The following is a 15,215-nucleotide window of genomic DNA, read 5'->3' as shown; positions in this document are numbered from 1 at the left end:
ATGATGAGTGATTATAGACACACTGACACCCCTCTCAAAACAATTTTTCGAGGGAAACAGAAATTGGAACCGCATTGCTTTATATGTTTACGTTCCCCCTCAGGGAAGTTGAGAAATATAGTTACAAATGTGGCTCTCCCAGAAAACAATGCAGTTTTGAACAATATAAAAAAGTGTTTAATGTACAATACGTTAAATCCCAATTCCATACAGGATTGCAAGATATGTTTATCATGCAAAAGACAATTAGAAAATTGTGTAAACTTTCAGAATACATTGAAGGAAGCCATAAACAGAAACTCAACCTCAAACTCAACATGTTCAACAAAACGAATGGCATTTTCTCAGACACCTAGTTTGACACCTAGTTCTACCAAAAAAGAAAATGTAGATGATGTGAACAATAAAGAGAATGTATCTATGAGGAAAACCAACTCTAAAAAGAAAAAGAAACTTGAGTTTTTAGAACTTGAAACAGATGTAGCAATTGATGTAAAGAAATATGAGACGTGTCATTCAGATCATAACTATGGTAGTCTTGCATCACCACTGGACACAGCAAACTTGAATTCACTTAGAGCAAAACAAGAGCTTTTTTGCAAGAAAGACAACAAAACCTACCAGAGTCAATGCTGTTCTGCAGATGATATTTTCAAGAATAAAATATTACTGTCTGAAATTCATAAACTGATTTTACTAGAGACTGAAGTCATTGCTGATAAGTTATGTACTCTCAACATTCAACCAGGTCCATCAGTCCTCAGAACAATGCAACATCCATCTCGCTTGAAATCAGAGGATATTTTGCATAAATGTCTGCTTGAATTTCAAAACTGTTTTCCATTTGTTTTTAGAGTTTTCCAGACATTAGCATCCCCATTACATGCTGATCAACAGAAAACTGCTACTGGCAATTCCACAATTGCTATGATGTATGCTATGGCCATGAATAGGAGAAATAAAGATCTGTGTGCCATGCAGAAGATAAACACCTGTATTGCCCTTCGATTTCATGCAGGTAATGACCTCTTAGATGTCTTCAACAAGACTAGTATTACCCTCTCAGCAGACAGTAAATATACATTTCTGGACAAAATGGGAGATTTGAACACAGAGGGGATTGTTCGCAGTATTCAGTTGGGAATAGGAGGGAAAGTCACAGTTGATAATATCGATGGAATGACCATAGCAAGGGATGTCAGACTCACTGGAGGTAATAAACATTACCATTACACTGCATCTACCTATTACCCTGATCGTGCAGATTTGAGGGATCTTGAGCAATGCACCACTCCCACAGTTCCAGAGGAAATTAAGTTTGATGTATTCTATCTCAGTGTGGAACAGGAGAGCAAGTTAAAGGAAATGTATGGTTACATGGTATGTAATTTTCAATCCAATGTGTTTAATTTAGATATCAAAAGTAAGAAAATGAAAAATGTTATTATTGTATCTCATCTTTATTATACAGTGTAACTATTCTATTAATACTAAAATCTACTATTTCTTATTTGAATAATGATAGAGGTAGACATGGTATATTTGTTTCCTTTTTTTATCTATGTTCAAGGTGGGTCGTACCTTAGTGAAACATTTCACATCTATGAAATGGATGCAACCCTGCATCCCTTTACACATTCCTCATCTTTATAGTCAGCAGATGACAAGCAAGTCACAGATATTTCCCCTTAAGGTAATCTTTAAAGATTTTAAAATTTTGAATTTGATATTCCAATTTGTCATGAAAAAAAAAATTACAGTTTTTAAATGTTATGTAATAGATTATACATATATGCATTAGTGATGCCTGTACTCAATTCAAAAATGTAACAGTGAACATGCAGTAAGCCACTATTTTTCATATCAATTTGATTAAGAACTTTTTTCAGATGATTCTTCAAGACCCTAAGTATTATGATGGGTGCATTGAGGTTCTAAATGAACTCAGTAGAGAGTTGGTGAATTCTTATGAAAAAGCCGGAAGACGTAAAAAAAAAAATTGTCCTAATTTTGTTTTTAATTTTTTGTTCATATGTTTGTTACTGTTGTTAAAGGTTGATTTCAAGGATAATTACCAAGACCATTTAAACTAATGTTTACTAGTTTCTCAAATCCATCATTGTTGTATTATAGTTATATGAGTTCATTTGTTCATTGTGTTAATTGCAGTATTACACTTAAGGCTGTTTACAGTTTTGTTTAAACAATGTGAGCTGCAATTTTGAAGTCGAAAATTTTTGTAGCAAAATTGGAATTAACTATTTCAATGACAGAAAAAAAAATGTTCAAAAACATCTGTTGTTCATATTTCAGTGAAAGAACTACTTATAAGCTTTGATTGAAGCAAAATTACATTATTGTCATCCTGTAAATATTGATTTCTTATATAATACTATACATTACATTGTTCAGAAATCTTACTTCTGAAAAAAAAAACTACTTTTTTTGTATAATTGATCATAAAAGTTTAAATTACAAACAGATTTATCATAATAGCACATTTTAATGGCAAAATAAAATTCTTACACATGCAGCTCATATTGCTTTAAATGTTTTTTTAGTAAAAAATCAACTACCAGTAAATACAGGTATTCAAAACATTTGTCAGAGATACAAAAGATACAACTAGAGGTACTGTGAGCACTGAACTCACTAAATGATACCCCCACCTCTCCCATATGATTATAATGGCAAAGTCCAAGTTTTGTTATGGGAGACCCAAAATAAGTGTCTGATCAAAAAGTAAAATAGGAGGTGCACAATGGCATTATTTATACAATTCTTTAATCAAATGTGTTTTATTGCTTGTTAGGAGATGACTTTGAAACAGCTAAAATAATACTTGGAGGGGATCAACTTGTTAGAGTAAGGATGAGTGGAGCTAAAGATCTTCTTGCTGGTGCTCACGCTGCAGTGGAAAGAATGGAGACTTTTGATCCTGTTATAGAAGAGCTGTTTCATGTTGAACAGGATTTTCTTGATGTAAGTTATACCGCTGTTTAAAATGTGAAGAAAAAAATATGTCTATTATGCTGAAATTTAACATTAGTTATGAAGTGTAAGAATTTTTACTTATAGAAATTGTTCAAACGATTCTACTCAACAAAGACTTCACGACAAGAAGGAAGTCTAGCTTTCTTCAAATGTCAGCTGAGGAGGACCAACGTAAACGGTCAAGTAAAAGGAGGGTTCCAGGTATGCATCATGTCGTCCATGCTTATTTTCTAGAAGTAGAATGACCCATAGCCAAAGGGAAGAAGATTCTGAATTTTATAATTCATGTAAATTGTGAAATTCATAGGTTTAGACTCTACATGTACTAGTGTAGGCTAAGTTTGTCATATATTGGAAATTGATGCATTATTATCATCTAAAATCTAATTTGTTACTCATGGATATCTAGCAGGCAAACTGTTTGCATGATAGTAATAATTTTTTTATCAAAATTTTAAGTTCACGGCCCCTGGGTCCATGGTTCAGGTCCTAGGATGGGCTTAATTGGTTGATATTGGTTATAAATTAATTGATAACTAATGTTAGTTTCAATTTTGGCTATTATGGTGTTTGGAATCCTATAGTTTTGATATTTTTAGGCACACAGTGACTTCGTACACACAGTTGGTGAGGCCTTACTGATTCAGCTATGTATGAAGAAATTTTCAATGGACAGCTTAGAGAGTGAGCCTGTTATTCCAAATGTAAGTCTGCCAGAAAACATCGGAAACACACAGATTAAAACAAGAAAACCTCTCTTTTGGAAGGTTGTTCAAGAAATTGTGAATGAAATATTCATGGAATTTCATGACCCAGGATGTTTACCTCCAGTGCAATTGGATTTTGGTGCTAGTTCTGTGATAATTCCCAGAGAACAACTGTGCAAAAATGGCTATGTTGATGTGAAAATGTCATCTGGGGAAGTTTTTAGAGTATTCAATTTACATGAAACCACAGATGACTTACAGAATTACTCTGTACAATTACTGATGTGGTATATCCATTTTTGTGAATTTCAGGATGGCATACGAGAAGGAGACCCTTTCAGGACCAACATTAACTTAAAAAGAATGATTCCCTTCTTTTACAGTCATTCAGATCGGTCCAAATATGCAGTTGAGTGCATAGATTATATCCTCAAAACAGAAGTTTTATTACCACAGCACACAGCTATGAGATTGAGACTTGGTAGTTTTGTTAACCCACATGGAAAGAAGGGAGGAAATAAGCCAGCTGACATGCAACAAGAAAATAACATCCTTGTTCTCAAAGATGTTATAAAAGGTTTGGGTGCCAATAAAACCACAAAAGCCATGGCGCGTGCATCTGCAGCAGCCCCTGTTGTGGCAGAAAGTGTAGAAAATTATATGAACAATATTGGGTGTGTATCAAGGAGTGGAAAACACAGTACAAAAGACAATTTGGAAGATGTGACACTTCTAGTTCAAATTTTAGATCGATTAGACCCATTTAGTGTGATTGATAACCGCAAGATGAATTTTTACAGTGGTTTCAGGAAAAATCCATTCTCAAGTATATCTTCAGATTTTCAATCCCATTTTCTCAAAATAGTTGAGCGCTTGAAAAGATGCCAGAACATTGACCTTGAATACTACAACCAGTAAGGATCATTCATAGGTTTTTGGGGGATGGGGGTGGGTAGTTGCATCTGATTGCAGTGTATGATTGCTGTATGTATTATGTCAAATGTTATCAATATGTTTGGATGTTTAGGGGCATATGAACTTGGTGTTTTTAGCTCACCTGAGCCGAAGGAGCTTTTCTAATCGAAATTGTCTGTTGTCTGTTGACGTCATCATCTTATTCTTAAAGGTTTCACATTTTCGTCTTCTCTAGAGTCATTGTGCCAATTTCAACCAAACCAGCCATAGAGTATCTTTGGATGAAGATGATTTAACTTTGTTCAGATGAAGGACCACACACTTTTCAAGGGGAGATAATTTAAAATTAGTGACATTTTTATAGCATCTTTCAAAAATCTTCTCAGGAACCACTAAGACAGAAAAGATGAAACTCATGTAAAAGCTTCATTCATAGTGTAGATTCAAGGTTGTTCATGTCATAACCCCCAGGGTAGGGTGGGGCCACAATGGAAGATCAGTTTAGCATAGGAAAATATAAAAAAAAATCTTTAGAAATCGGCAAAGCTATAACATTTATGGGGAAACATCCTCACATAGTGGTGATTCAAATTTATGCGAAAAATCTTTTAAATCTTCTCCTCAAGAACAGCAAAGCCATGATAAGTCATATTTACTGAGAAACATCCAAAATAGTATAGATTCAAGTTTGTTCAAATCATGACCCTCAGAGGTAGAGTGCCAGTGGGCCACAATATGTGATCAAAACTCTACATTGGAATATACAGCAGGGCCAAAGTGATTCAGGAGAGCATTGTGGCCGATTGGTCTCTTGATTAATATGTGTAACCACTTACCAAAGATATTATGTAATAAAAGAATATAATTTTTTTCCATAACAAATAGTTGAATTCTTATATATTTAAAATCATGTAAAATCTCAAATACATTATTTTTACATCATTGAGTCAAGGTCTTTCATGTAAAGGCAAGTGTCAAGGTTTACAAGGCAAGTACTACTATAAATTTTACTTAAATAATGATTACGTTGTAATCTTTTGTCACCTGCGAATACTATGGCACCATGTTACAATTCACAGTCTGAACAACAGCATAAAATTTCACACACATTGCAGCATTTGCATTTTTTGTTTCCCACTTCTGGCGTGTAGTCTAAATGCTGTAACAATTGCAAACGCAAACAAGTGTCTGTACTAATACAGTATTGACGCATAGAGTTTTGCATCCCAGGTCTGTTGGTCCTGACATCTGTTTTTATTAAAATACAAAATTGCATCAGCAGGTAACCCATCTCGCCCTGCACGTCCAGTTTCTTGTAAGTATTTCTCAATGCTGGTTGGACATTTAAAATGAATAACTTTGCGAAAAGCAGGTGTATGTAAAGCAATACCAAGAGCTACAGTTGCAAGAACTACTCGAATTACTGGCTCAGATTTGCCGAGTTCCCTTATGATAAAATTTTTCATTTTCTCAGGATAATGGGTATGGTACTGAGCATAACACCGGTTCTCAGGAGACTCAATCCCTAACTTGCTCTCCAAAGACCTATATCCATACCTGATTGATTCTAAATCAGTGTAAATGAGGGTGAGAGGGTAATGTCTCATGTCCTTTTGTAGACCTGTCACAATTTCTTCTAGAATTTTGTCAAGGTCGTCTTCTTGTCGCATGCTTGGCAGTCGTTCATATTTGTGATATTTAATGTTTGGTCTGTCTGGATTCTTTGAAATCAAAATTGGATCCCTTAAACCAAGGTTTTTTACCAGCTTTTCTTTTGTCGATTGGGATGCCGTTGCAGTAAAAAGGGACACAGGTACCCTAGGGAAAATACCCAGCAATTCTTGTAGTCTAGCAAAATCCTTCCGAAAGTCTTCACCCCTTAAAAAAAAACAACATTTACAATTTTAAAATAGCTTGTTTGGCTTAGGGGCATAGGTTCTCAATGAAAATAAGTATCTGAGTTACAATCGTTTGCTCACCTAAGCTAAAAGCTCATGTAAATTTTTCTGATCACATTTTGTCTATCTGTCTGTCTGCATAAATGTTTCACATTTTTGACTTCTCCAGAATCATAGGGCCAATTTTAATCAAACTTGCCACAAAGCATCATTGAGTAAAGGGGATTCAAGTTTGTTCAAATGAATGGTCATGCCCTCTTGCAACTCAAGGGGAGATAATTAAGAATTATTGAAAATTTGGTGGCATCATTTAAATTTCCTAAGAACCACTTCACCAGAAAAGTTGAAACTTCTTTCAAACCTTCACTACATAGTGCAGATTCAAGTTTGTTCAAATCATGACACATGGGGGTAGGATTGGGCTATAATGGGATCAGATTTTTACCTAAGAATATATAGGAGGAAAAGCCTGCTGATAAAGAACAAAAGGGTCATATTGACTCAGGTGAGCCCTTTTGCCTATGGGCCTCTCTTTCTCTTATATATATCATACCATTCTTGTATCATGTGTGCTTCATCTATGCAGATACCACACACATGATCCTGCAAAGCTTGGCTTTGTAAAATTTTCCTTCCTTCTCTTGAAGAAAGGAATGCCTCGGGATGGGCATAAATAAGGCGAAATTTTCCAGTTGCCACTTCTTCTGGAGAAACTTTCAGCAGCAGCTTCCCAACATCTTCATCAGTGTAATCATCATTGCTGCTGTCATCTCTTTCCTCACTGTCATCCACAATATCTACAGGATTACAGAACTTACTAGTAGTATGCTCATTATATTGTTTGTTTGTCTGTATCCGCTAAAAAAAAAATACCTAGAAGTTGCCTTATCTGGCAAAATGTTGCACTGCACTGCATAAGCATGTCAATGAATCATACTATAAATTCCATATTGGTGACAACAATTATTTGAATTTATTATGCCCCTTCATGAATTTAGGGCATATAGCTTCTGTGATGACATTTCAATCCTTCCATCTTGTCTGTTCCTCCATCGTTCCTCAAAGAAATTGTTCAGAATATTTCTGTCAAAGTTTTTGCACTGATGCATGTATTTGTGAAAGCTATTCAACTCTTTCATTATGTTCTGATTTATATCAGTTTCAAAGAAATTATTCTATTCTTTGTTCTGCATTTACCTTTACACCTGATTAGGTAGAGGGTATATATTTTTTTATTTTAGAAAAAAAAATTAACTTTTAAAAAATAACTTAAAGTGCATAGACAGTTACATTTCATCCACACGGACATTAGAAGTCATATTTATATGAAAATTATTATTTCTGTCATCGCATACTGTAGTTAGTTTAGACCATGCAGACCAAAAATCTTCATGTTGCATTATACATTTTTGTACCTTGTGTGCGGTTGCTCTGACATATATGAATGATATTTCCTAGTTAATTTATCGGACAACTGCATGTATTTAATACATGGGTTACACATGCAGGTCTAACTGTTAAAATTAGTATATATCTTGGCCATTTGGATTTAGTACAAATGATTCTTTCAGTTGATTGCACTTCAGACTGCCCCCAGGATTTGAACCTGGACTTCCTCAATGCCACCATATTAGCAACTGCTAGAAGCCTGAGGTGTGCTGACCATTTACACTAAGACAATCTGAAAAGTACAATGTATCCACAACACAAAAAAGCACATAATTAAGCAATATATCCCGTCAATGAACATTTAAGGAACAGGTACCTTAGCATTAAAAAATAATAATTACTTGGCTTGTGTTTTGGTATATCCTTCACTCACCGAACCTTTCAATAGAATAGATGTATCATTCTGTGTGTGGGAGTGGGGATTTATATGAAAGATGTTAACAGCTGGTTAATGCTTATTGTGTGTCTCTGTATGTGTGCTAGTTTTTTTATGCTGAACATGAAGAGTGTTGTGGTCAGTAAAGGACCAGGCATAAATATTATTCATTTATTGACTGGGTTCGAGGGCAACATGCATTTTGTCGGACCCAAGAACCAAACTGTTTGCCTGAGGTCGTTAGGCCGAAGGCAAACAGTTTGATTCGAGGGGTCAACAAAACACATTTTGCCCGGGAACACGTGTTTGTTATACCTTTTATTTATTTGTTTTATTATTATTTTTTTACATACATGTATGTCGAACACCAACAAATGCAAATGAGATTTAGCTGACCCCGCCCTTTATGTGACGTAAGCGGTCCAACATCTCATCAACAGGTCCAATATCTCACTCTGCAGTCAAACATCAATTTTTTTATGCTCTCTCAGTAAAATATTACAAATGTTAGACTTTAATTAGTATTGAATTATATAGGAACAAATTTTTAAAGGTTTAACAGAAATAAATGTTGCCTGGTCCCTAAGCATTAGAAATTAATGAGGATTTTAAAAAGATTAAAAATGACATACCTGTCCCCAGTGCAGGTTTCAGCTTGTAGGTGGAACCATCTCTTCCCGTAATATCAAGAAAACAGGCTGGAATTCCCCTTTCGCATAGTTTCATAACCTGATCCTTCATAATCGCGTTCAATGGTGATATTACAAGGACAACTGCCATGGGATCATCGGAAAGAAATGGCATTAGTTGAAAAATAACACTTTTCCCAAAGCCAGTCGGAAGTAAACACACGAGGTCCTTTGACTCTATGAAAGCACGAAGTGCAGTAATTTGTTCTACCTTTAATTCATATGTTATTCCTAACTTCTTTTTAGCACTCGTTAATCTGTCTGAATCCATGTTTTCATTGAAGTGAAAGTAGAAAATATTATATTTGAAAAAATATTTATTTCCGTTTTTTGTTATTTTTTTACAGGTCTTTTTTAATATAAATTGTACATGTAACTTGTAATTTAAGTCTCATTTATGAAGTTCTTAGAATTTTATTACATAAAAATTGGGGTATTATCTTCGCACTCACTCTTTTCTGTAATTCGACCGCGTTGTAATCGCGGACGTACATTATCCCAATTCGGTATGCGTTATGCGGTAGATGGTAGTGTCTCTGTGTGCGTGCGGAGACGCAGAGGACTATGGGTAGTATGATCTCTGAACTACCAAAATATGACGTCATAATGGATAATGACGTCAAGTCACTGCAAACTTGAGGTGTTATGACGGGTAGAGTGTCATGAACTTTACACTTTATTTCAAACTGCATGTAAAATCCTAGATAGCTATTGCAAAATTCACGGGTCGTTTAAATGTTTTTTTAAGTCTTATACGTCCGAATATTTTAAAAATATTTGATACGATGAATTTATTTATATAACAAAATGTTGATAATTATTGATAATGTTATTGATAATCAGCTGCACCGAAGCGATTTATATGAAACACTTCAAAAAATTATAAATGACCGTCATGTGATCAACAAAGTCATGTGATATCATAACAAATATGTTAATATATAGCCGAGGAAACCCTCTGTATAAATTGGAAGTACCTAAGTTCAATACTTATAAATTAAAACCAAAACCGACCTCGCAATGACATGTTTTGACCGCATTTTAAAGCTTGGGGAAGCCTTAACATAGCTGCGTTAGTGCTTCCTTAACACACCTGCGTTAGACTTTCCTATATGGTAGAGGGAATCTTATACCATAAACTTAACGTTACCATGAAAACAATTGTCGCGGGTAGCATCCGTCATTGCAGTACTTAGCCAGTACGATACTTACATAAAATTGGACTTTTCATTATGGTATTCTATGTATATTTTTTTTCTTTTCTTTTGTTTGTTTGTTTGTTTGTTTGTTTGTTTTTTGTTTTTTGTTTTTTTTTTGTGGGGGGGGGGGGGGGACAAACATTTTTGTTCAGTATAATTTCTTTCATAACAGAAGAGCTTTGACACATAGAAATCATTTTACATCTTGAAGCGAGGGATTCTGTCAAAACTGACAATACTCTTGATAAAGCATACCCTTGGATAAAGATATGTTTTTCTTTATACTTTATATACAAATCTGTGATGTCCATGCAATTTGCAACTCTTCATTCTCGAAAAAAAAAATGATGACATAAGCGTATTATAATACTAAAAATTAAAAAAAAGTCTTTAGAATTCGTTGGATACGCTATTCGCAAAATTTTTGATTAATTTTACGTATCATAATCATGAAACTCCATCTGGCTCCGGAGCCATAAAAAAACTTAGAAGCTCACTTTTGATCTCAGTCTCACTTTTCTAAAAGGAATTAATAGTAGAAAAGTGAGACTGAGATCAAAAGTGAGCTCGTGTAAATCATATGCGATACCAATTTTGATGCACCAGATGAGCATTTCGAAAAATTATGTCTCTTCAGTGATGCTCAAGCCGAAACGTTGAAATCCAAAATATTTAAATAAAAAAGACTTGGAAGAGCTGAAAAAGATGCCAAAAACTGGAGCCAAAACCTTGAAGAATCAGAGCTATGTATGAGGAGATAATCCTTATTTTTGAAATAAATTTCTAAATATTGCCACAGGATTTAAATATATATCCGTATTTTTTTAAGCTAGTAGCGAAGTACTAGGTTACTGGGCTGTAGAGACCCTCAGGGACTAACAGTCCACCAGCAGAAGCCTCGACCCAGGGGTTTATGGCCACGAAGTCTGGTTAAGACTAACATGGATTAACGAAAATCATTGACCCTTTTCTTGGAATTTCATATACTATACAAAGAAATAAAGTATATATAGATATTATGCAATAAAAAACATTTATTTCTTACTTGAGCATTTCATTCAGAAATATATGCCTAGCTGTCAAATGACACACAATATAACTGCATGTTATGGTAAATTTGTAGATGTATTTTAAAGCAAAATATTAGTCTTAAAAATACATTGATGATAAATTAAAGTATTTCCAGTTAATTTCTTCTACAATTTACAATGAGAAGAAAAAACAATGATTAAAAAATCTGTCATGTGAATTTCTTCTTCAAATGTTTGATTTTATATAACTACATGTAGTATAGTGATTATGTTGATATTATTTAACTAGTATAGTGATTATGTTGACAGATTTCATGGATTCTCATTTCTGTAGCAGTTTGTATACTGTGGAGTTGATATTCTCTGAGAGATTGTTGGTATGAGTATAGAGCGTCATGGAAGTTCCCTGTCATCTGTTGACAAATCCCTAATATCTGCCATGCTATGTTTTTGGCAGTTGGAAGTATAAGTTCTTCCTGATCATAGTGAACCAAGGTCCGCAAATCATCTAAAGCTGTTTGTGCTCTGATTAATTCTACATGTTTGCAGCAAAAATTTCTAGCATATATAGCATTACGAAGGGTGGAATATACAAGTAAGGCACATCGTTTTGTAGACTGGACTGTTGTTCTGGTCTCAATTCACTGATGTAAAGAATATTATTGTTAAGTTTGATATTCCATGCTACAGCTTGTCCCATCTTTGTAGACCAGGACTGACCCCCTACAGCCTCCGTGTACATCTCCTCATCGACATTAAAATTGTGCATCACATATGGCTGGGATAGCTTAACCTTTATCACCTCTATTATAGCTAATGCTTCTGTGTATCTAAATGTCTTGTAATAATACATGGCTAGGTACAATACGTCAGAAATACAACCAAACTTTGCTGCAAATTTCAGGAAATGACAAGAAATTTTGTCAGCTCTGTACTTCAGTTTGTTTTCTTGTGTATAAGTATTCAAAGGTAACATAAAAGCCAGATTCTGGAGGACAGAATTTGTAAGTTTCTGTAGCATAATGTCTTGATTCTGTGTCAGGGGTGATGCAATCATCTGTTCTATTATATGTAAAAACTGTATACATTTTTGTACGTTTGAGACAGAAAATGAGCCCTGGTTGTCTACTTCTCTAAATAACTTGATGTCAAAATCAGCCTCAGAAAACAGGACATCTTCATCTGCGCAAGAGGAAATGCTGGGATCACGAATGAAATCTATACATTCATTACAAGAGGTAATGGAGAGAGTTTCAAGCATGGATTGTATACCCATCTTATATAGTTCATACAGTCTAATAAATAAAAAGTTTTGGGCTTCACCATAAATATTACTGAGAAACATGTTGTTACTAGGAATGAAAAAGTTGGGACAGATCCCCTCATACACCCATTTGAGGATGAGTTTAAAGCAGGTCAAGGAACTGTAAAGAAGATTATGTGGACACCACTGAGGTATTATATTTTGTTGAATTGCCCAGAAAACTGCCGTCTTCATATGATAGGAACACAGTAATTTATCATCATCGCCTAATCCATTATTAATTATTCTATTTAAAATTAATTTCAGCAAGCCGTATGTTAAGAACTGGAAGTGGTTCATTGCATACACAAGCTTTTGTTCTGCCAAAGAAAAAGAAATTCTCCATTCATTTTGTTCATGTTTTTCTAGTTTATGTCCAATTGCCACAAAATGACATCCTCTTTTTACTATGTCATCAACAATATGAGACGGGGGCCATGAATGACTTCTGTCTATCCATGAGGAGGCAGATGGAGGCCAAATATCCGATGCAAAACAGTGGGCAAGATCATATCCTAGCATTCCATGATGTCTACCCACACAAGGTCCATGGAGAGTGGATCTCTGTGATTCTGCAGAACACTTGATTTGTCTGTGTTTAGAACTAGATATATAATGTCTGTTTTTCATTCTAACACAAGCTCTCTGGAGTTCACTGTATAATCTTGGTGAAAGCAGATATAACAAGGTGAATCCTGGACGGCTTTCTGAACCGTCACAGAGTATCAGTTCTTTGCTGAGATTGTTATAATAATGAGACTGATACAATTCCCAGATAACACGGTAACTATTTGGCCAGTACATAACGTCCAGATCAGACTCCACTAGTCTAAATCCTTCTCTTCGACTTCCACTTGTCATCATAAGGTTTGTTCTCATTTGATTTGCCAGTGTATTTATTATGTCCATAATGTCTCTCCTAGTTCCAACTTCCAATGACGTCCCAACCTCATGACACAGATGGAGGAAGACATGTGCTGACATATTTTGTATGTCCACCACACTATTACTGATAAGAGAGGGATTTGGAAAATGTATTTTACTTCATTTACTAGTTACCGTAAAATTTTAAGCAAGACGCAAATTAGAGAAATACCAACATCTTACCTGTATAAAAGAAAGTAACTGGCACTTACGTCCAGTATCTTGACAATACTGCCATATTGGGGCCAGTTATTGTTGCACCGAGTTAAAGATCGGAATAAGTTTTTATTAATTATCAGGGCCGTCGCCAAGTTTCCGGAAAGGAGGCTGTCCCGGGGGAGGGGGGGGGGTCTGGGAGGGATATATCACCTATTAGCAAGGACTTTTTGCCAAAAAAAATAAATACTCTTTAAGATGTGTTTTTGTGTATTTTAAGTTTTATTTAACACATTAATTAAACAAAAGCTAGCAACATTACTTTTAACTTTTTTATAAATAAAAAGTCATGAAGATACGATCGCACCCAACTCACTCACATTCCTACAGCCTTGATTTTAGAAAGTGTACTGAGTTTCAATAACTCGGTTAATGATAAATTGAAATGTGTATGCTGGTTTTTTTATTTGAAGAAAGAATTATTTTCCCCAGAAAATTAAAATCTAGATTCTCATCCTGTACATCCCTGATGACAAGATATTGGGGCGAGGCGCTTAGTCGGTTGCTTAACTTGTGTATGTTCGTGTGTGAATAAGGGAGGGTGTGTGAGGGTGTGTTTGGGTGTGTGAGTGACATACCAAAGATTTCTTTCTTTGGTTTCTCTCTCTTCTTATCGTGGATAATGAATGCATAATTGCACACAATTAATACAACACAGCATGATATTGCTTAAACGCTAACACAGGGTGTGTATGTGTGTGTGTAAGAGAGAAAGAGGGATAAAAGCACAGTATACCTCGATGTATAGTCAATGTCAAAATGAATAAGCATAGTCTCTTTCTCAAAGAGGGGCGTAACTGAAAACAGAATACAAATAAAAAAAGGATTACACTACTTCGGAAAACGTAATATTTCTAAAGTGCGCTCGTTTTGGAGGGGGGGGGAGGGGGGGGGGGGCAAGGCTCAATTCATTTTTTTTTTAAATGTTTTTTATTAATTTTACTATACAACATATACTTGTATTCAAAAAAAGGAGGGCAGTATGTATGTGCTAGGCTATACTTTTTTCATATTTAATATGTTATTTTATTGAAAGTAATTTCAAGTTGTTTGAAAAAGTCGGAGGAGATGGTCCCTTATCGAATACGTAGTATCAGGAATGGGGCTAACCCGTTTGGGAATGGGGCTAACGCGTTTTTCTAAACTAAGTTTCGTGTTGCTTTCGTATGAAAGTTGTTAGTTGATAGATCTCCCCTCCTGAACACACATTTTTTGTTGCAGTAAAGCTTAAACATGCATGTACATGAATTAAGACATTTTTTCGTCGGAAAAAATTGGAATTACCTAATTAAGTCCCTCCCCACTAACATATACACAAACTACCTGAAAATAAGATATTCTAGTCTGACCATTTTTTTTTCATTTTGATTGTCAAAAGTTTTTCAGGTAAGTTGTCAACTATCCCCGCCCCCTTCACTTTCAAAAACGATGCTATGTGCCAGCCTATTTCTTTGTTTTGTACAAAATGACATCTCCATTTTTTTTTCTTTTGTGTTTTCATTTTCTTGGTTAAA

The 15,215-nt window shown here is 34.9% G+C and overlaps 3 protein-coding genes across 3 annotated transcripts; 1 reads left to right on the top strand and 2 right to left on the bottom strand.

Moving 5' to 3' along the window:
• The first annotated feature begins 209 nt into the window (after nt 1–209).
• Nucleotides 210–4,648, top strand: LOC133198024 (uncharacterized). Its single transcript, XM_061334182.1, has 5 exons — nt 210–1,380; nt 1,571–1,693; nt 2,813–2,982; nt 3,079–3,195; nt 3,594–4,648. The coding sequence occupies exons 3-5, from the start codon at nt 2,872–2,874 to the stop codon at nt 4,617–4,619; spliced, it is 1,254 nt and encodes a 417-aa protein (XP_061190166.1). The 5' UTR covers nt 210–1,380; nt 1,571–1,693; nt 2,813–2,871; the 3' UTR covers nt 4,620–4,648.
• A 1,018-nt stretch (nt 4,649–5,666) lies between these two features.
• Nucleotides 5,667–9,299, bottom strand: LOC133197986 (ATP-dependent DNA helicase RecQ-like). The gene is made up of 4 exons (XM_061334139.1): nt 8,972–9,299; nt 7,068–7,311; nt 6,147–6,494; nt 5,667–6,062 (listed from the first exon to the last, which is right to left on the bottom strand). Exons 1-4 carry the CDS (start codon nt 9,297–9,299, stop codon nt 5,810–5,812), a joined length of 1,173 nt encoding a protein of 390 aa, XP_061190123.1. The 3' UTR covers nt 5,667–5,809.
• A 2,494-nt stretch (nt 9,300–11,793) lies between these two features.
• On the bottom strand, nt 11,794–13,545 carry LOC133197921 (uncharacterized). Its single transcript, XM_061334098.1, has one exon. It carries the CDS (start codon nt 13,543–13,545, stop codon nt 11,794–11,796), a length of 1,752 nt encoding a protein of 583 aa, XP_061190082.1.
• Between the last annotated feature and the right edge of the window lie 1,670 nt (nt 13,546–15,215).

Source organism: Saccostrea echinata, unplaced genomic scaffold (assembly GCF_033153115.1).
Source record: "Saccostrea echinata isolate AGI-Se365-2 ecotype Australia unplaced genomic scaffold, CSIRO_AGI_Sech_v1 ptg000032l, whole genome shotgun sequence".
Taxonomy (NCBI): Eukaryota; Metazoa; Mollusca; class Bivalvia; order Ostreida; family Ostreidae; genus Saccostrea; species Saccostrea echinata.
Note: the sequence above shows the minus strand (reverse complement) of the source record. Positions and strands in the feature narration are given on the sequence as shown.